The 21,545-nt window shown below is 43.6% G+C and overlaps 3 protein-coding genes across 3 annotated transcripts; all 3 read right to left on the bottom strand.

Annotated features, from left to right (window-relative positions):
* Nucleotides 1–35: 35 nt before the first annotated feature.
* LOC143007666 (uncharacterized) lies at nucleotides 36–9,454 on the bottom strand. Its single transcript, XM_076159087.1, has 17 exons — nucleotides 9,361–9,454; nucleotides 7,605–7,677; nucleotides 6,966–7,098; nucleotides 6,536–6,759; nucleotides 6,125–6,281; nucleotides 5,862–5,976; nucleotides 5,321–5,452; nucleotides 5,087–5,206; nucleotides 4,901–4,998; nucleotides 4,645–4,752; nucleotides 4,241–4,366; nucleotides 3,976–4,047; nucleotides 3,744–3,786; nucleotides 2,429–3,271; nucleotides 1,929–2,138; nucleotides 1,694–1,821; nucleotides 36–1,515 (listed from the first exon to the last, which is right to left on the bottom strand). The coding sequence occupies exons 1-17, from the start codon at nucleotides 9,397–9,399 to the stop codon at nucleotides 1,353–1,355; spliced, it is 2,784 nt and encodes a 927-aa protein (XP_076015202.1). The 5' UTR covers nucleotides 9,400–9,454; the 3' UTR covers nucleotides 36–1,352.
* A 436-nt stretch (nucleotides 9,455–9,890) lies between these two features.
* On the bottom strand, nucleotides 9,891–17,200 carry LOC143007712 (protein DOP1B-like). The gene is made up of 19 exons (XM_076159160.1): nucleotides 15,983–17,200; nucleotides 15,741–15,840; nucleotides 15,449–15,640; nucleotides 15,224–15,346; nucleotides 15,005–15,139; nucleotides 14,844–14,899; nucleotides 14,645–14,749; nucleotides 14,438–14,504; nucleotides 14,173–14,326; nucleotides 13,684–13,766; nucleotides 13,484–13,593; nucleotides 13,247–13,396; nucleotides 13,002–13,063; nucleotides 12,708–12,836; nucleotides 12,468–12,604; nucleotides 12,311–12,366; nucleotides 12,068–12,211; nucleotides 11,836–11,968; nucleotides 9,891–11,701 (listed from the first exon to the last, which is right to left on the bottom strand). Exons 1-19 carry the CDS (start codon nucleotides 17,149–17,151, stop codon nucleotides 11,432–11,434), a joined length of 3,375 nt encoding a protein of 1,124 aa, XP_076015275.1. The 5' UTR covers nucleotides 17,152–17,200; the 3' UTR covers nucleotides 9,891–11,431.
* Nucleotides 17,180–21,465, bottom strand: LOC143007648 (chromatin assembly factor 1 subunit B-like). Its single transcript, XM_076159064.1, has 14 exons — nucleotides 21,431–21,465; nucleotides 21,047–21,194; nucleotides 20,387–20,519; nucleotides 19,958–20,078; nucleotides 19,689–19,792; nucleotides 19,457–19,553; nucleotides 19,268–19,352; nucleotides 19,064–19,157; nucleotides 18,895–18,964; nucleotides 18,701–18,792; nucleotides 18,440–18,599; nucleotides 17,668–18,240; nucleotides 17,237–17,325; nucleotides 17,180–17,187 (listed from the first exon to the last, which is right to left on the bottom strand). The coding sequence occupies exons 2-14, from the start codon at nucleotides 21,170–21,172 to the stop codon at nucleotides 17,180–17,182; spliced, it is 1,752 nt and encodes a 583-aa protein (XP_076015179.1). The 5' UTR covers nucleotides 21,173–21,194; nucleotides 21,431–21,465.
* Nucleotides 21,466–21,545: the final 80 nt, after the last annotated feature.

Genomic DNA, 21,545 nt, shown 5'->3' with positions numbered 1-21,545 from the left:
AAAAAAGATTTCTCTGTTGCTTTTGCTCAACCTGATGGTGACATCTTGTGCATGTGTCTGTATATGTTTTAACTTTATGTAATTTCAGTGAGCCACAAAGTGAATAAGTGGAGGGAAAGACCAAGAGAAACGTTCAATCAACACAGGTTCACGTGTACTCACACAGGTTAATGGGTTACAATAGATAATGTGTAGTAAATAGTTAGTGTGTAGAAGAGTTTATTGTTTGTAATGTATTTTTTTTGGTACATTCATATTACAGAACTAAAAAAACAACAATCCTTTTCTTCTGTCATTTCAAAACCCTGCATAAGGCCCTGAGTAGGGAGCTCCTCACATGGCAGCCAGCACCCACGGAGCCATCTTACAGTAACTCCACTTTGATACTTGACTCCGCCCCCTTATAAATGATGAGCAAATGGATGACTCCGACCCCTGAGGTATCTACTCACAGCTATTCAAATAAATGGATATTAAAGTAAGAAAAGTGACAAGATTGATAGAACATAGAGCAAATAAAAATAATGAGTAAAAAAAACCATCTCTCGCCGGTAACTAGGCTGGACCAGCAGCTAGAGACAATAAGACTCAGTATCTAAGCACAAGGGAATTCAAAGGCAAGCTTGAATACTTTACCTAAAGCATTCCTTGCCAACTAATATCACAACATATTTAAAGTACATTCCTGCTGTTACACTTAGTAATATACACACTCGTGCTCCAACAAACCGTTAAATAAAAGCGATCCTCTCACTCTGATCCTATGTTGCTCACTACCACGTGTATCTCTCCCCTGCAACCTGGCTGACAAACCAAAAAAAACATTTCATTGTACCATTCCAGTTCCAAAGTTATTGCTACAAATGTTACTGATGTCCACATAATTATACAAGCACATGTTAACCAACCAAGTTTGGTTACAATACAATCATTCATTTGTGAAACGGAGTCATTTTAAGCCATTCCCTCTTAGCTTTGGCAGTTGTAGCAAAAAGGTAAAGAATAAGAGAAAACGGAGTAAACTTTCACCTGGCTTGAGACGTTGTACATGTTAACATTTGTACGGTATAAAAACATTGTAAAAAATGTAATATGGCAAAAAAAAGATAGATAGATATATAATATTAGATTTTACATTTTGTTACTTAGTTACTGGCAAAAATATCAGGAAGTGGTTATTACAGCGCCATCGTCAGGCCAACCAGTGTGTCAATGCCGTGAGTTTATTGGGAAACATGATTTGGCCTTGTTTGCATGTTTTATCTCTTTATAAAGCATGCAAACAGTATGAACTCCAAAGTCATAACTGAAAAAAGATTAAATTAAACTTCATGATTGAGCCGATCAAATATTTACAAAAAAACTTTGCCTATCTTTGCCAGAGTCTCCTCATCAGAAAGAACCTGTACAAGGATCTCATCAATGACGTCACACTCATAATTCACTTGGTCCAGGTCCAGAGCAGGCACAAAATAAGAAAGAAGATGTCCCACATTCTGTCTCAGCTGCACCAGACTGAGCCAGACAAGGAGAGAGAGAGAGAGAGAGAGAGAGAGAGAGAGAGAGAGAGAGAGAGAGAGAGAGAGAGAGAGAGAAAGCAAACCTGTATTATTCTGCTGGGGTGTTGAGTTGATCAATGACCTTATCATACATGATAAATCAAACATTGTGATTGATCTTCCATCAGACCTACCTTCTGGATGCACCAGGGATTGACGGTGTGCGAGAGCCTCCTGTCCCTCTTGCGTCTTGTGGAACTGCTTGTGTTTGAGGATAACGTGCGGTGTGTGAAGTTGAGCGGCTCAACTTGAGCTCTTCACACTTGGTTGCAAACAATGGAGAGAAAAGGATCAATAGCAAAGATACAACCAGTGCACCTATTTCAAATGCACTTTTTTAACAGTGAAGCATGTCTTCACGTGTCTTACCTGTAAGTGTCTGGATGCACCAGAGCTTGAAGCTGAGCCAGCTGCTTCTGACCCTCTTGAGTCTTGTGGAACTGCTTGTGTTGTGGAATTATGTTCAGTATGTGGAGTTGAGCAATCTCCCTCAGTGTGTGAGCTCTGCCTCTGCAGGCTCAACTTAAGCTCTTCACACTGGGATATGAGGTTTGCTTTCTCTTCCTCCAGGCGAGCCAACTGGTGGTTATGCAAACAATGGCGCGAAAAGGGGGAAGCAAGGCAAAGAGTCAATAAAAATTGAATAGAAAAAAGTATAAAAAGCAAAGATACAACCAGTGAAGTGTGTGTAATGCAAAACTTTTCAACAAAGTAGAACTGTAGTTGAGCATTTCTTAAAGTAAATTATTTTGTGAGTCATATTCTGTGGTCAGGCTGCTGCTTTTCAGACTTGCAGTCATTGTGGGATTGAGCAGCGCTGTCCAGCAATTACGTGTCATGACTGATAAATGAGGATAGACGTGTCTCACCTGTGAGCGTAACTCATCCCTCTCCCTGTTGCTTTGATCCAGTTGTCTGTACAAATGGTCAACTTGCAACGCAATCTCATCATTTTCCTGTTTCCTTTCCTCTTCATAGGCCTTAGGAGCATTCATGGAAGCCTCTTTCTCCTTAACCAGTTCATCAATCTTCTGATTGGCCTCCTCAAGCAGGCTTCTGTAGTGTTGGGCTTCTTCTGCTTCTTCTGGCTGGTGTGTGGACCCCGTGGCCTGAGACACTTGAAGTCTGGTCTCCATGCTCTGTAGCTGGTCAGTAAGCTGAGCCACTTGTTCTTTCAACAAATCTCTCTCCTGAGCTGTCGTCTGCATGAGCTTGTGCAGTTTCTGTACCTCACTTGTATGTCCATGTGCATTTCCACTTGGTACTTCTGTCTGGGTTGCAGCGGTGAACAGCGCGGATGGGAGTCCTGCAGAGCCCGATCCTGGACCATTCTCCTCTGAGGCAGCAAAGTTCTCCATCAGCGGGTCAGCGTCGTTTTCCTTATCACCACCATCAGTATTATCTTTGTCACTAAATGTAATGGTAAAGGGATTAGAGTGGGGCCGAGCTCTTTGGAGCGCATTCACTCGAGGTCTTTTGGGTGTGCTCTCTGAAGTATCAGCCTCTGTTCCCTCCCTCCTGGATTTTCCCCTGGTGGTCCCAGTGGCCAAGTATGTACTGGGTATAGCCCCCTCCACAGAGGCTTTGTTTTGTGTTTTTCGGGTTCCGCGTAACTGGCGCTTCAGGTCTGCACTCCAACGCATCAGATCCAAATTTTGCTTTTTAAGAGCAGCCAACCGCTCCTTCTCCTGACGCTTCTGCTCGTCTTCAAGCTAGAAGGAAGTTGACAGAAATAATATCAGACACACTGTCACATCAATAGAATCATTGTTGTAAATTCTCATTACGGTTAAAGAAAAGAGGTAATTTGTATCAGAATTAATTGTTTCAGTTCATAGCAAATGGGTTACAATTAGCTCTGTACAATATTGATTCAATCTATAGCAGGTCAGTAAAAAATGCTCATTTTGAGCGATCAAAACAACTTTTCTCCAGTATATATTCCCACCTTATCACCGTAATATTTAAATTGTTTCTCTCAAAAAGAACAACTTTTGCCTTGTTGCTTGAATAATTCTAAATTCTATTTATTTTATTTTCAACATAGCCCCTAATGAAATATTAATCATCAATTTCGTGGATATGACTTTCAGTTTTGGACAGACAGTCCCTGACAATTCAGAATATATGAAACCCGGTATGTAAACACATTCAACAGTTTACAGCAGCCGATGTGTTTCTTACCCTTTTTCTCTCCCTATCCTGATTCATTTTCTCTGTGCGTTCACTGTAACAAATAAATGACAGATGAGAGGACAATAAGCCAGAGAGTCGATAACAATAAACTTGTATTGATCAGATAATTCAACAGCGAACATTACACTTATTGACTGACAGTATAACATTCTTATTGAGTCCAACTATTCAATCAGTTACATTCAGGGGCAGACGTTGTGCAAAAATCAATGGAACCCACTGTTGTTTGTAGGTCTTGCTGTATGGCTGTTCATCCTCAGAATCCTCACGTTCCTCCTCTGCCTCGCAGCTCCTAAACATGAAAGTTAGCATAACATTCCTTAATAACATAATCCACTGAGTGTGCATGAATGAAGAGATATACTTCTGTTGTTTATGTGTTGAATGAAAATCGGTTATAGGCTGACTGATTTTTTTCCATAAATCATTAGTTTCTGTCACAAAAGGAACGACTGCAAGAGAGATGTAGGTAATCTTTGATTAACCTGAACTCAGGGTCAGGATTTAAATAGCAGAACCACTTTTCTGGGAGCTTGCTGCTGATCCCATCAGGTTGTTTGCGCCACTTCAAACATTCGTCACACTGCACCCAGGTTTGTTCTGCTTGCTTCCTATAGACACAGAAGGAGTAAAAAAATAACAGCACGCAGAAACTGAAAATGTTTTGACAAGGAAATGTTTGTGCATCTTCATATTAGGTCCCATCTTCATCCAGGTCTAAATAATTTACCAACATTCCCTCTGAAAGAACAAACTCACAAACAATGATTTTGTGTGAGTTTGTTTGAGAGTAATTCATTCAAACAATCATAGAAATATGATTTCTTGTCACATTATGATACACTGTCTGTGCATGTGGGAATATGTGCATGATCAGTCATGTACTAACGTAGCATCTTCTACAGGTATGGTGTTGTTTGGGTTCTCCTGCTTTCTCCTGTGGGCGATTTCCTTCCAGTATTCATCCAACTTAATGGCCAAACTGTTGATTGTTTTCCTGTACAAAGAAATCAGGCAAAACAGAAAGCTGCTTTTCAGTTTCATGGTCATATTGGTGGATGCTAAAGCCACCGGTTTGAATATCAAGAAGGGACCTTGACTCATTGAGTTTCTGATTAAACCGAGTTCAATACAGATGCAACTACCTGTACTTATCATTGTCACTAAAGCTCTGTTTGTTGTGGGTCGGTTCCAGGAAGTTACAGTCTATGACCCCAATGACTCCAAGACCTTTAACAAGGGCCTGTAAGGGACAAAAACACAATCAATACAAGTGATAAGACATGGAACAATTGTAAATAACACACCCTCAAAACAACATACACTCTCACCCTTAGCTGGCCGCCCACGCGTTTATAAGCTTTGATGAGTCGGTTCTTGTGGTACATCATAATGCCGCAGTGGTCTTTGCTTTTGGTGCTATACCCAAAAGTGATAGGAATGCGTTTGTTCTGACATTAAACTTTAAGGGAAATTCAAAGCTGAAAGATACACTCACTAGACCAGAATATTGTAAACATACATTATCAGGCATTTATTTGATCTTGCATATGATCAAAGGATACGCCCAGGAAACAGGGTTTGTAGCTGTCCTTTGTGATGAAGGCTAGACTCTTGGTGATCAGCTGAGTATTGACTTTTTGGCCACGTACGTTGATCTGCGTTCGAGGCTTCAGGTACAGTATACTGCAATATGCCTAAAACGTTAAAAGACGCAACTTTTAATAGTAATAGTCTTGCCTACCAGGCACAAATTAAGACAACAAATATTTTGTTGTAAACACTGTAGTCGGGTCGATAGCCTAAATCATGTGTGTACTCTGTACTCTGTATCAGATTTGTTCTACAGCATATTACGCAAACATTGCCTCACTTGGTTTACTAACCCTCATTGGCTGAATCAGCAATGAGTCACATACAAAGGCAAAGGCAGGCAAAGGTAAGTCAAGTGTTGATTTCTCATAAAAGGGATCTGAAAAACACTTAAGATCTAAACTGATGAAACTCCTCAGTAGTTTGTAGTAAAAATATAAATTCTGCCAGACATTGACACAATACAGTCAAACACATTTTCATATTCAGACATGAATCATTCATATTCCTTACACGCAGTGAGAGTTCACTCTCAGGGACATATGATTGGACCTCAGTTGTATGTAATGGAAGTCGAATATCATAACGATCCGTCTCAAAATCAAACTCTGTAGTTCCAGTTGATGTACTGTTGAAGACAAAACATAGGGGCAGATAGTCAGTCCTGTGTTATCAACGCTACAAAGCTGGCAAACTATTAGCACAGAGCATTTAAGGTCCATTTTGAGACAATTGTGCTAAAAATGCAAGTGTGTGTGTACTTGTGTCAGACAGACCTGGGAAGATTCCAAATGAGGATCCGTGTGCCTGTGCTCTTCTGGGAAAAGGGGGGTCTGATGGCATTGACCTCAGTGAGGAGTTCTGCCACTGTCTGGAATGGTGAGTAGCACAGTATGTCATCCAGACTGGCCTGTTGCTCCTCTGCCACACTGAGTTCAGCTGAAGTCAAGGACAACACCCAACTGGACTATGACACAGAGCTGCTGCACTAAGCATGACAAAGAGCGGGGTCTACTGAAAACCCCAAACGAGGTCTCCTTCAAATTCTTAAATAATGCAAACTATTCGGGAAGCTGCCCATGAAGGTTCATGTCAGTCACACACATTCCACTTACAATTCATATACACAGCATATAATCTTAAGAAAGAAAGAAACACACTTTTATGCAGCAGCAGATAAAGGATATAGTTTGTTTCTGTGTTCTTAAAGCTCACAATTGGTACCATAATTTGCTCGGCGGAAATTCCTTCCAGGTAACTCTGGGAGAGCATCCCGATGCACGAGGTGGTCTTTGACTTGGAGAAGACAATCGCATCTCGTCCAAGACGCATGGCGCCGGATTTGAAACCGTTTCCATAGATACCAATTGGAACAACACCCTTTACAGCAACCTTGTCACTGAACCCAAAGCTTGAGGGGGAAGTTAGATGTTCATGGTGAGTATAAATGATCATGGGTCATAGACATTGATTATTTGAGCGTTTAGTTTATATCAGTGGTCATTATGAGGTCAATCGTAGCTGTGTGGTATGGATATCAAATCAGTCACATGGTTAAATATAAAGAAATGTTATTTTTCACATTCATATCCAGAGTAGAGGAAGCAGCATCCGCACCTGAGCATCTTGCGCATCTTTTCCAGATCCATTCCATTTCCATTATCCATAAAGGTGAGGCATACCTGTTCATCCAGCATAGTCTTGTCAATCCAGAACTGCTTAGCGTTGACATCAGGATCGTAGGCATTGTCTGGGGACATAGAGACACAGGCTTCACACACACACACACACATCAGCTTATTGGTCATGGAGAGCAAAGAAACTAAAGCCCCTCCTATAACGTTTTGACAGAATGGAAGTTGAACCGCATTGAACCAAGCTCTTGAGTCAAATCCTATCCGACTTCTATAATTGGAGCATGTATGTGTGTGTTCATACTATGACTACCATAGCACACTGCAGGCACCCAAACGCAACCATAAGATGAAGCCTTCCTCAAACTATTGTATAGTTAAATAAACTACTTACAATTTGGTAATCGCCGGCTTATTTCCAATATAATTGAATTTCCTTAATTGTGCAGCCCCGCAATGAACGCACCATGATCGGAAAAGCTTCAATGCAGATCAAACACAATAGACACAATAGACTCGTCATCATCATCATCATTAGACCTGGCCAAACAGGTTTGAGATGACTGACAGAATGGATAAAAGACTCGTTTAAGAATACATATTTGCATGTAATGAGACTCACCTATTAGCTCGGCTATGGCACCGAACGGCCATTTGTGGCTGGTGGAATTGCTGTGAAGAAACTTGGGGCATAGCTGAAAGTGGAACAAATCAAAAGGCACTACAGATGGTGAACAAGGAAGAACAAGAGAAATAAAAGTGAAATTTAACTTGAATTGTGTTGCACCTGTATTGGTGCAGTTACAGTAGAGGCAGGCTCTCAGGCTCTCCATGAGGAATGCTTTATTACAGAAGTTAACTGTAACATTAACTAACATTCTACACAAGAAAATAGTAATAGTTATCATTGTTCATCAAAACCTGACAAGATGAGAGTGACGTTGGCTTACACACATTCTTCAAATAATGAAAACAATGTGCCATTTGTTAGTGCTGCTTTTGTGACGCCTACGTTTTCAAAATATTAACAATTATAATTAAGGTTTAAAAGGTTTAAAAGGTTTTAAGGTTTAGAAGGTTTTAAGACCCACAGAACTGTGACCCACCCTCCCTCTATCCAGGCTCTCAGAGGGACCAGCTGGACGCCAGGTTAGGTTCATGGGTTCAGGTTTTAACGTTGGTGGTGAATGAATAAATTGTAAAATTGCCAATATGTCTTGTTTCTTCCTTGTTACTGATAGACTTCAATCATCCAATCCACCAAACAACACCAAACAAGAGTCAATAGCAACAGCAGAATAAGCTGTTTGGCATTAGCAGAGAATATTTGGCAAATTTTTCATGAGCACAACCCACATACTCAGCTGTGCTGCTCATCCTACAAATGCATGTTCCTTACATATGGGGAACCATTTAAAAGGGAACTATACAGGCTTTCCTAAGGTATAAAATGTATTGACAAGAAGCATTGTTACAACAGAGAAATAATCTATCAAACACAAATTTCTGAACTTTTTGTGCGATGTTTATAAGACAATAATAGTTTAACAGAACAGTACAGTAATGGTTTGATCTCTTTTGTAATAAAAGTGTCATCATGTGTGGCGTGTTTCATGTAGGAACTCGGGTGCAGCAAGGGAGGAATAATCAACCAATATGTTTTTGTAATGAATTCCCTCTTTAAAACCAATGACTGCCCTAAACAACAACAAACCAATGTATATTCATTCTCCACTGTACTGTAACTGTTGCACAATAATTTCCCATCGGGATGATAAACTTTTATTGTATCTTATCTTATAAACCAACACCATTTATAGAATATTGAATAATTTGTCTATAATCATTCCCCTAAGTATATTTAGACAGACAACATGTGTGTGTATAAACAAGACGATGGAAACACTGATTACACATAGTGGTTGTATGTTCTTTAGACTGTTGTGTTCTGTGAAGAGTGGCGCTTTTACCGTAAGTGCAGCAACTTGCGCAACACAAAACGTCAAACTTGGCCAGGAAACCACAACAGACTGACACCGCACTGACTTTTGATCCCATTTCCTCCCAAAGAGCAGTTTAACAAGCCTGTGTGTCGATTTGGCAGCTATTTTTGTAAATATTATATGTTTTCCCCGATATAAATAAATGACCAAACACTGACAACAAACTCGCATGATATCGCTAAAAACATCCGTTGACTTGTTTTGCTAGCCCAGTCAAACTACACACGCCTCCTAACACATGCACACACGCACAGGCTATTATGAGGGAAACAAACACAACATTTTGTATCCAGTTGTTTAGTTTGCAAATATTACCACGCAGTGACACTACGGCGTTTAACGCCACCGAGACATACGCACACACAGCGCTCTTACCGTACTGAGTGGGACACCGCGGTCGGCTTGCTCCGCCATCTCTACACAGCTACAACTAAGTGCGACTGTATATGCTGTCAGAACTGCTGCGCCCTGCTGCGAGTTACCGCCCTGCCGCACAGTTTACACACGCTAAAGCAAACAAAGTGCTACAACGCAACTAAGGGGAGGCAAAACAAGAGGGAGAGGGATATTGCTTTTATATCTGTTTCAATACTTTATATTTATAATAATATTTTAGCGTTTAGTAACTCTTTGCCACCATTTCGGACCAGTTAAGGGTGTGTTTCTTTCTATTTCCCTAAAACGAAACCAAAACTGAATGAAATAGGAACTCATAGAAACTAAATTGAAGATTAAACGTTGGAAAACAGTGCTGAAATCCCCAAAAAATTCGACTAAAATGATTACTAAATTACTCAACTGTGCCAAGGAAACACAAGGTGTTTATGTGTGTGTCTCTGTTAGTGTTGGCTAGTCAGTCCAGGCTTCACTATGAAATCTTTGAAACTAGAAATACCTTGTCCAGATTGGGGAGCAACAAGTTGTGAAGTCATTTAATGTACAGTGATGTCACAACATGAATAATGTGCATGAAACAGAACACATGCTGTACTGCCACAGCTCAGCTGAAGTCATCTTAACCCTGTGCAAACCTATAAAATATAAAACAGGCAATCAAATCAAATCAGTTCAGTGAAAACACAACATTTGAGCTGGTTTGATTTAATGAAGGTTTTCTATTAATTCTAAACACGACATATTCTTTAAAGGATCCAAAATAAATAACTAACATTCAGCTATGTCAAACAAAGACGATTGAAAATAAAGATTTCCCTTGAATAAAACACCAAAAATGGCAAGCAGTATTTTAGCACGGTACAACCAAGTCATGTTTGTAGAGACGTTTCCTGTTGTACATAACTGACATTTATTAACTCAACCATAAAATTACTAACATTGAGCTTTACCAGGTGCCTTTCTATAATTTCCATCAAATACCAAATAGAAAACCAATCTCTCTTACGTGTCATCTTGCATTATATTCTACAGTCAGGCAGACATTTACTAGCACTAGGCAGTGTGGTTAATGGAAGCTATAGGAGCCAAAGAACACATTAACACATATATGCTTCTTCACAGTGAAATTGATATTTGGTGTCACCCTCTCAAATTCTGCATGGCAACAAATGTTACTGTCTGATCTCAAAGCGTCCTTCATAAAAATCTATTCCAGATCATGCTGCCGCTCAGTGATTAGTCAGTTAAAGTCTAAAACTAGAGATTAGACATCATGAATCAGTCTCAGTGTGAATGAGCTGTAACTGAAACGACACTCAGAGAATACTACACAACAGAAGCACTATACAGGCATTTGTTATTATATTTCACTTAAATTTAAAATATCCAAAAATCCCATTGGAAAGAATAAGTATTGTACAGTCCCTTAGCTTTTCAAGTGCAGAATGAGTGACAACACCTCAAAAGAAAATGTATTCATCAGGAGACAAGCCAAGGTTACACATTCCATTTAAGTTCACAATACCAGGGTTGATTGATAAGTTCTGGACCTGACGCATAAAGTGCAATGGCTACAAGTAAAAGATTATTTTTGCACACAATTTTATACATTAACTACACCCCAGCTGTATTAATTTTACTAAGTGACGACAACCTTCAAGCTGCAGTTACCTCAGAGTTGTGAGTTGCAGACAAATGAGATGGACAAACTAGCCCAGAATTCAGTGATTATGTACTTGCCTTGACACCTTCTATGCCTCCCTAAGAGATGGGGAACACGCTGTGCAAAGTGCTTCTCACCTCAGATGATGGATTGATAGCCAACAGAAAGACCCTCTGTGAGACCAGGATAATAATATAATTCTACTGTGAAATAAATAAGGATAACATCTTTGAATTCTATTTTCTTAAGAGGCTTAGAACTTATCAATCAACCCTCAAACATCATCGTTGCTATGCCTATTCTACGTATTCCATTCATATGGCTGCAGGTCAGGGATTTCATAGCTTGGGAGGATGGACTAGTTCCTGAAAGCTTCATGCTTGAGTCTTAGCTTTCCATGGAGTCCAGGAATTCTTCCTCAGTGATGTGCTCCAGCTTCTTCAGGACCCTGTCAGAGCTGGCTGCTGGGTAGTCTACTACTGGGTGGTGGGGTAATGGGTGCTTCAGTGAGGGGCTGCTGAGGGGGGGACCTTGGAAGGAGCAGCAAAGGGTGGAAAGAAAGGGTACCAGCTGGGTGATGGAGGACAGGGAGCTTTGGGTCAGGAGGGGGAACTCCAAATGCTCTGTGGACGACTCCTCACTCAACCCATTAAATACCTGGAATACATGCAGGAGAATCACAGGAAGGAGATGTAGTCAAACCAAGTCAAACATATAATATAGCATGAAACATAATTGTTTCTATCGTCACCATCTGACCATTTTCGCAGTTTGAAGATGTTCAACCTTACCCCATATCGTTGCTGTATCCTTTCCAGTGTTCTGACAACATGAGGCGTACACTCCTGCTCTCCATCTAGGAATGCGCTCTCTGGGCCACTATAGCGGTTCACATCAACCTCAGGAACAAAAGCCCAGCGATACCTGCACACGGTACAGACACAATATTTCAATACAAAACATACTGCAGAAAAAAATATAGAGAAGAGGACAAATGTAAGTCCTTCTGGCTGGTGCTCTTACATCTGAAAGATCGGCATCCTTTCTGGAGGAAAAGCCAGAGAGGTGTCGAGGAACTTGCAGGCTGAGAGGTACATGTCTAATTCGGCTTGGGAGAAATTCACAGGTCCATTCCGGTCAATGGCTCCACGCACCACTTTAGCCAGCCTGCGTAATGGGGGACAGTCTCTCATTAGTATTCTGAGTGAGGGAATCAATAGGGCCGACAAATGAAACATCAATTTGAAGATGAGATAATGAACTCACTTTGAGACTTCTTTATCTTCCTGCAGTGTTTTCTCCAAACGTGAAAATACGCGAATCTGGAAAACAAATGTAAGATAAAATAAAATCCCCATTACGATAAATACAACACACAAACTGTACATCATTCTCTTTGCTTAAAACCGGGCTGTTATCTTACCAGTTCTGTGACCATGATTGGCCAAAGGGAGATGAGGTGCTGGGGTGAGATTCGTAACAGGAGAACACGGAACATCAGGAATATTTGAGCACAGACAGCAGGGCTCGGGTTCATACGCAAAGCCTCAGTGAAACGCTCTGGACAGAGAGGAAGGTCCAGTCAGTCAATTTGTCTGACTTCCTCTTTAAACTTCAGAGACACCCACACAAGAAACATCTAATACAATATCCAGTGGCTCACCTTGGATAAGGGGCAGGTAGAGATGATACTGATCCAGTTCCCCGCTTAACATGGCAAATGCCTGGCGCTTCAGCAGCATGGGTTTCTGGTCTGCACTGGCAAACAGTTTCAGGGAGCCACTCTGCATGCCTACAGCAAAGATGAATTAAGATTTGAAAGAGCAAGTAATCATTAATGTCTCTGATTGTACACTCCGCAACTTTGAACAATCTCCATGGTTCTACATGGCAACCTCAGTATTATAAGGATCAATCTGGGTCTTTTGGATGACACAACACACAAGGCTGTACTTACTCATGAGGTCTTTAAACATGGTCTTCTCATGAGTCAACAGATGGTCAATGATGGATCTCCAGCTGTGGACAATAGAGCACAGTGAACAAGAGTCAAGTCTCACTCATCTTCTGTAATTTTCTGCATACATGCAAATATCTTTCATTTCCTTGTTGATCTCAGATAACTCACGTATAAACACTGTACACCATTGTTTAAGGCTGTTATGTGACCTCTGTGTGAAGGAGAAGCATGCTCATTCTAACCTGGGTGCACAGGAGGCATCCATGGTGAAGAACATGGGGTCCATGAAGAGCTCAAAGACCTCTTTCCTCCAGGCCCTTTTGGTGTAGGCATAGCCACTTAGATTTCTCAGCAGCTGAGCCCCCGCTTCAAAGCTGGGCATGTTGTAGACACTACCATACAAAAAAAGTCAATTAAAGGACCAAGGAGAAAAAACTACTAAGCATCACAACACATCGGCGTCATTAGGTGGAGCTTACTTGTGGTTCTTCAGGTAGGGGAAAACATAATACATGAGTCGGGAGATAAGGGGAACTGCTTTCTCCTTCTCATCGCTGCGATACACCATGTCCAGAAGTGGTGCCAAGACCTATGGAGCAAGAAAGTGTGTCAAGTAATAATCTCACATTAAGGTTTGCTTCCCCATTCATTCCCTTTTAGTACAACCACAAAGCCGTACCTCTGCGAGCAGGGCGAGCGCCTGCACACTATAAACAGAGGGCGCAGAGGAGGAAACCATCGTGCTTGCTTGAGCTGTTGAATCTGGACACAGAGATAGAAGGAAGTTTGAGTTCACTTGTGACTGTATGTGCACAGAATAATGCTTGTCTTACCTCTGCTAGCTGCCCTAAGGTGCTAACTGTGCTTGAGTGCTCATCATACAGCGCATGGGTATAGGAGGAACACATGTTAATTTCACGATATGAAAAGAAAATAACCCTGAGCAGATTCTCTGCATATTATCATTTCTGTCCTACTAGATCTACCTCAGTTGCACCTCTACCAGCTGCATCACTTATCCGTGCTACTTCCTCTTCTAGATGGATTTGGATACATTTCCATAGTTAGTTTAAGGCCTCTACACTATCAGGTAACATTCAGAGAGAAGACTAAGCTGACTCCCTAGGAACTGAACTTGAAGTTAGAATGTAGATGCTATGGTTATTACCATGATGATCAGCATCCACATCATCTACTTCCTCCGCCTCAGGATAAACCTGTGGCTGAACTTTGACCTCAAGGTTGCGACTAAGCCAGCTGGTCTGCTCCAGGGATGAGCCTGCAACCCCGCCTACTGCCTCCAGGATCCGTTGGGTCACCTCCTACATAATGATATCAGGATCAGTATCACACACAACACATATTTCCAATCTCAGCCTATCAACAGTGTTTCATACTGACTGTCCTCTGCTATTAGCTAATCAACTTAATACCTGCATGTCTTTAGAGTCCTTCTTATTGTCCAGGTTGGGGAGCCGGTTCACAAAATCATTGAGGATCCTGCAAGTTTAAAAATATCTCTTACTGCTTATAAATGTTTTTCTATTAACACAGAGAAAACATGGAGCGTTGACACAGAGACAAAACTACAGCAACTCAATATTTTGCATGAAGTTTGAATATGCAAAAATGACACCAACCCCAGCAGTAAGAAGTGACCAGGTGGGGCCAGGTTGAGCTGAATAGAATCCCGTAGGAGACTGAGGAGGGAAGCAACACTGTCCTGCAGGATTTGAGCCGAGACGCTGCATACAGGAACACAGGGACAGTGAGATGAATACTGAAAGTGTACATTTATAAAACCAGAGGCAGGGACCTGTGCTGTAGTTTCCTATATACCTCTGGATGTAGGCATAGCTGAACTGCAACACGGGGACATCAACCAGGGTGGACATCTGATTAAGAGAAAGAAAATGTTCCATAATTAACTTCAGGGCACTTCATCCTGGAGAATGCATGATCAGAGTACTGTATGTATGTATGTAAGCACAAGTTCATACAGGGTCTCCTTTGATTTGATGTGGCTTTTTCACCACTTCCTTAACCAAGTGTAGGATGGCGTCTGTAGACAAGGTGTCCAACGATTTCACGAGGTCTACGAGGGTCAGACGAGGCTCACTGGCCACAGGTAAAACCTACAGACAACAGAAGAGCAAAGATATCAACAGGTGCCCTGAAAACATCTTAAAACCTTCGTTACAGTCCGTTACAGTTCTTACCTTGTTCCTGTGTCTCCTCTTACTCTTCCTGCTGCTCCACACAGCTCCCACTGAAGCCATGAACTGAACCCCATACTGCCCTGTTAGAGGGACCAGGAACTCCAGTATCCTCTGCCGCAGGATCTACACATGAACATGACATCAAGGCAATCTGTCACCACGTATGTTTGTATCTAGAAGGTTTGAAGGTATTGAAAATGCAAACATTACGGCTTAGATACACACCTTAGTGCTTCTAAAGTAGACGGATGTGGAAGTGTGTCTGCCACTCTGGACAGAGTCAGACGCCCTCCTCTGACTCTCTTCCCTCCTGATAACACCCCATAACAACGCCATACTACTGAGCATTTGTGGTAGTGCCTCAATCACAGCATTGCGAGCATTACGGACATCTGCTGGGTCACAGGCAACCAGGGACTATCAAAGAGGAAAGAGGAAAGAGAAATAGAATTTATATTTTCAATGATGTATGGAATCTGTGAGTGCTGTATGTGTGTGTGTTTGTATCTTTTCCCACCTTCTTGTTGTCCAATAGACAGTGGTGTGTAATTGTGGTCAGGCCTTCAAGCAGAGTCAGAGAGTAGTCAGGAGCAATGTTTTCCCTCCTCCCACCGAGGCTAATCAGACAACAGACACAAACAAAACATTCTATCAAGGCACATTTACAGTAAAACAGGCCACAGGATTGGAGGTGAAAAGGTTTCTGTTTGTTAGACACCACAGTTTCACACTCACAAGCCAAGTCTGTTATATTTGTACCTTTGATTAGTCTTTCCTCCATCATGCTCATATAGCTTGACAAGCTCGTCGAGGTTCCTGCAGATTTGGGCAATAAGCGGAGCCACAATGATGCCAAGCGAGCGACCCAGGTAGGGCAGAGTGGAGCACAGCAGTGACACCCAGTGGGGGTGCATGGCGTAGCCGTAGTGTGGCTGCAGAGCCCTGGCTGCTGCGGACACAAACATCCCTTGGGCTGTGATGGGGTGGCTTGGGACATACTGGGCTGCCTTGATGGACTGCTGGAAAAGGACTGCAGTCTGCCATTCACGAGCAAGTGGGGTGCTGACGGTGGGAGAGTCACGAGGCTCCAAAGGCTGTGCAGAGGCTCCACCTGACCCCACTGAGGGGGCAGCCCCACCAGGCCACAGGTGGTACTCCAGAACGATGAGAGCCTGGATGAGTTTCAGTAATTCCATCTGTAAGGGAAACTGTTCCTGACCCCCTCCTGTTCCCAGATTGACCAGACTCTCCTCTGACAGGCCTCCCAGTTCATCCAGGAGCTCCACACCTCTGGGTGTTCCCTTGTCCAGCACCCTCTGGGTGACATACATGGATGTAGAAAGAGTAAGCAGGGCATATTGTTGTACTTTACATTCTGAGAGTAGTCTTCGGATGGGCTCCAAGCGGGCCCCGTTACCCTCTTGTCCCTGTGCTAAGAAGCCAAGCTCATTCACCATTCGGGTCAGCACCTCCACACTCTTCACCTGAACCTCCCTGTTACCCTGCTGGTCCTGGGGACCCAGGCACAGGTAGGATGGGTATTGAGAGCGTAGGAACCTCAGGCATAAGGACACCAGCAGCTCAATGAGCAGGGATGGGGGCACAGAGGGGGTGGAGGCAGGGGAAAGCAGGTTGCCATAGAAACCTTTTCCATCCTGGGACTGTTGGTGACGCTGCAAGAGGTTTGACACCAGGTTTAAATGGGAAGCCGAGCTTGTATCTAGAGAAGTGAAGGAGAGGGCGTCAACTAGAGGTCGCTGGGCACTGCTTCTCAGAAGGCTGTCAATCAGTGCCAATCCCTGGAGCAGATGACGCCAACCACCCGCCACAGGGTACAGCAGCACATGGCGAAACAGAGAGTCAATGGCCTCTCTCTTCTCACGCTGCTGTTTCAACAGGCGAGACCTGGCCATCGCTTCCAGCTCCATATCCTCTTCATCCTCACTTGACAGTGAATCAGATGCCTGTGTGCGCTCAGACTCTTTTCGTGTGTGTGCAGCCAAAAAGTCTTACCATGTTTAGCCTTCTCGGTGGAGGAGGGAGTGGCGAGGAGCGAGCTGCCGGCTGGAGACCGCAGAGCGACAGGAGTCAATGACACTCGCCTGGAGACGACAAGAAAAAAGCACAAGTGTGCGGCTTTGTTATGAAAATGATTACACACGTCAGTTTAACGATAGAGATCATGGAACACAAAAGGTAGAAAGCCTGAAAATAAATAAACCCTTCTGCATGGACACACTCTACTTCGCTGGTGTAGGTTATTCAAGGCACGCAGATGTTTCAAGTCACAAATATAAACCAAACACACACAGAGCTTCGATTGTCTCTGGGCAGAGTCATCATATTATGATGATCGTGTCCAGAAATGACCACAATCCAGACATAAAAACATATTTTTCTATGTACTGTGTGTAGTGTTGCATGATAACTCCTCTTGTATTTACCTCGGGGTGGGTCCCTTGGGTGTGGTGGGCTTTGGGGCGCTTGGCCCAGGGGTGCTGGCACTTTTGATGATTTTAGGGGTGGAGGGCGTAAGCGGGGCGGTGCGTGGCTGGGCTGTAGAGGAGGAGGCGATGGTGGGGGCGTTCCGTTTGGGAGTGGAGGGTGCACTCGTGCTCCCAGGTGTCGGGGTCGAAGGTGCTGGGACGGCTGCTTTGGCGGGAGAGGGCTTCCCCCAGCCCTCCAGGGTGTTGAGGGTGATCCTACGGGGCTGAGGCTTAGGCTTGGTTTTTGGGGTGGTCTTCTTCTCGTCTGTGGAGGGGGTCGTGGACGGGGCGTCTTTGCTCTGGCTGGTTTGGGATGTGGCGGCAGGGGCAGAACTTGGCGGCTGGGGCGCGACAGGCGGGTTCTTAGCCACTGAAGCCTTCTTACCCTTTTTCTCAAGACCAGTGCACGGGACAATGACCTCCAGGGTGGGGGGCTCTTTCAGAGGGGTGCCCAGCTCCCCGGGAGAGAAGGAGAGGAAGGAACAATAGCCGTCTGTGGAAGACACGGCGAGGAAGGAACCATCACCAGACCTAAACAGGAACCACAAGTCAATTGATAGAATACAAAAGTAATGGTTACATTGTATTAAAATGTACAGCCGGGGCCCTGCTATTGTGCTTAGTGACTCACTGAAGAAAGGAACTGAACATCATTCACCTTCTTATTTACGCCTGCGTACAGTTTTGGTTTTAGAATAGTTCAGAATAAGCAAAGGGACCGATAGTTTACCAGGCCAGGTCGCTGAGAGTGTGGTAGTGAATGTTGGACACCAGGCCAAAGGGAAGGGTCTGCTGTGTGTCGTACAGGAAGACAGAGTCCTCAGATGCCACTGCGAACACCATGCGGTATGGCAGCTGGAAGAGGTTAGGGAGAGTTTGGATAGAACCATCTGTGGGACGGAATTGGAGGGAAAATGAAGAAAATGCGCAAGAGAAGACAGCATGAAGAATACTAATGGTTTCTCTAAACTAATGGGGCATAAATCTTTACCTTCTCCCTTCTTGGTCCTCAGTTCAAAGTAGACAGGGCAGCATCGCACTGCTAGTGTGGCTTTGGCTGGACAGGGTAAGTGGGCTATGGGTCTAAAAGACAGAATAATTACGACAGAATAATTAACATCGACTAACTACTGCATTAGAGATGCATTATGGGATAATGTCTAAATATGAATACTGCACTGTTACCTCTTGAGGCTCTTCCTGGAAAAGATAAAGGTGGTATTCGTAACGTTCTCGCCCGCCTCCACGCACCCCGCTGTGGTAAGAAAAGGGAAACAAGAACAGCATCTCAATACGATTCTGATGAGAAATAAAACAACATAAGAAACGTTGGGTTTGTTTTTATACCACAAACCTGGAGCGAGCAGGAACGAGCCATCAGGTGTGAAGGAGAGGCGCCGGAAGAATGACCTCATACTGTCATCGTGGAACATCCTATACTGCTTGACCTGTAGAGTAAGAGAGAAGCAATGCAGTACCAGCGTTTAAATCATTCCTTTCACATAAGCGACATAAAATCTGTACCAATAAACCTCATTAAGGTCACGCCAACACTGACCTCCCCCTCGCCGTGCGGCCCAGAGCTCATCTTACTGACGCAGAAAGCCTTCTTCTTGGTGTGAGCGCTGTACACACGCATCACTCTGAGAGGGAGGAGAGCAGAGCGCCACAAAGCAACACAGTCAGTACAAGACACAGCAAGAGTTGGAGAGAAAACGTACGCCACAGTGTGTGTCCTTCTTCTTACCTGTCACAGCTGAGGGTGGCAACGTACTGCCCCAGAGGGTCCCAGGTCACACCCTGCACGTAGCTCTTATGGTCGTTCAACATACACAGCTTCTGTCCTAAACACACACAGTCAGATAAGGAGTTGAAGTTAGATGATGATGATATTATTACAGATATATTCATCACACAATACCAAACTACTGTGTATCTCTGGAACCAAATAGAAGTTAAAGAGAAAAGGCTCAGCTTACCTTTGTTGACGTCCCACATGATGGCAGTGTTGTCAACAGATCCAGACACCATGGAATTCCCATCCCGGGTCCAGCAGATGTCATACACGTCCTCGATATGTCCCCTACAAACAAGTGGAGACACGGACCAGTCTGAGTGTGTGATGCAGAGATGGTGAAAGACTTAGAGACATGAAAATGAGCTTAAAATTGCCTGATGTGACAAACGGGATCCTCCAGGTTCTCAGTGGAATAAGTAGGTAGTAAGTGTGTGTTCTGTTCTTGCCTACCTGAGTGTCTTGAAGACGAACCAGCTCTCCTTGTTGTGCTGAGCATCTTCGTCCTCCTGGAACAGTGGGACCTGCTCCGGCTCCTTGCTGTCATTCAGCTTCCACAGCAAAATAGCAGCATCTGTGCCCAATAACACCACACACACACACACACACACACACACACACACACACACACACACACACACACACACACACACACACACACACACACACACACACACACACACACACACACACACACACACACACACACACACACACACACACACACACACACACACACACACACACACACACACACACACACACACACACACACACACACTCAGCTAAAGTGATTTAATCTGGGGCATAGCATTACTTTTGTATACTTAAAGTTGGACCTAGGCGTTTAATACAAGAGATCTTAATGTGTGTGTGACATACCGTCTCCTCCAGAGGCAAGCAGCTCGCCATTGGGGCAAAACCGCACCACGTTGACAGCCTTGGTGTGCCTTGCTAGATTAGACAGGAAGTCCACTGCAGCCTTCCCATCTGAGCCCATCTCAACCCGCCACAGCTGCAGCAAAATCAGGACAAACGGCCAATAACTCATCTACATCACCCTGTTGACACTCATAATAATAATAATAATACAATCCCTTACAGTCCCACATTATTGAACATATACATATAGAGATGCAGGCCCGAAACAAACACACTTGCACAAGTGGAACCTGCATACATGCTACAGCACATGCAGTGATGGAGAGATGCGGGTGAGGGGGCTGCCCAAAGGAGGCCCCCGGGATCACTTTCTGGGGTTATGTGTTGTTATAAATCCATCTCCTGGGCACCTAGGCAGTGCCCAGGAGATGGATTTATAACAACATGCTGGTGCTTTGACAACAACAATTACTGATAAACCTTTTAATCAGCATAACAAAGTGCAGTTTGGTGATAAACATGCTTCTCTGGTGACAAAACATGTATATAGAGAGTTTTCTCCCCTTTAGCTGTTTCGTCGTTGGTTTACTTCCCAAGAGCAACCCTTCTTAGCCTGAATATGAAAGGACAGTAGGAGGGACGTGCTCTGCGTGTGCTCACTCTGACTGTGGTGTCTACTCCGGCTGTGGCCAGGCGACGAACGCGTCCATCCGCGCTGTGCTGGAAGTCCAGACTGTAGACGGGCTCCTTGTTGTGCCACGCAATCTCACACGTTACGACCTTCATTCTGTTATAGCCAAACTCCTGCCTGTGCAACAAGACACAATCATTAAACCGGACCGACGTGACAGGAATATATGCACATTTAAATACCGCATTAAGGGTTACAGCGCGCCACTTTTACGTAAACTGTTCAGTTATAAATGTAAGAGTTTAACATACATGTTAAACTTCGAACGACACTTAAGTACCTTACGTTATGAACGCGACAGCAAAATCAAGCACATTCTATTTATTGTGATATTTAGGAGTGCAGTTCTTTACCCTGTCTTCTTTATGACGACTCCGGTGATTTCCCGCGTTCGATTCACTCAAAACTTCCGGTTAAAGAAGCTGCTGTGATTGGACGGGAACGCGGAAGAGGCAGAAACCGGTAATC

Source organism: Genypterus blacodes, unplaced genomic scaffold (genome assembly GCF_046128005.1).
Source record: "Genypterus blacodes isolate CSIRO-AG114 ecotype Tasmania unplaced genomic scaffold, CSIRO-AGI_Gbla_v1 ptg000093l_1, whole genome shotgun sequence".
Classification (NCBI taxonomy): domain Eukaryota; kingdom Metazoa; phylum Chordata; class Actinopteri; order Ophidiiformes; family Ophidiidae; genus Genypterus; species Genypterus blacodes.
This window is presented reverse-complemented; position numbering and strand designations above follow the sequence as displayed.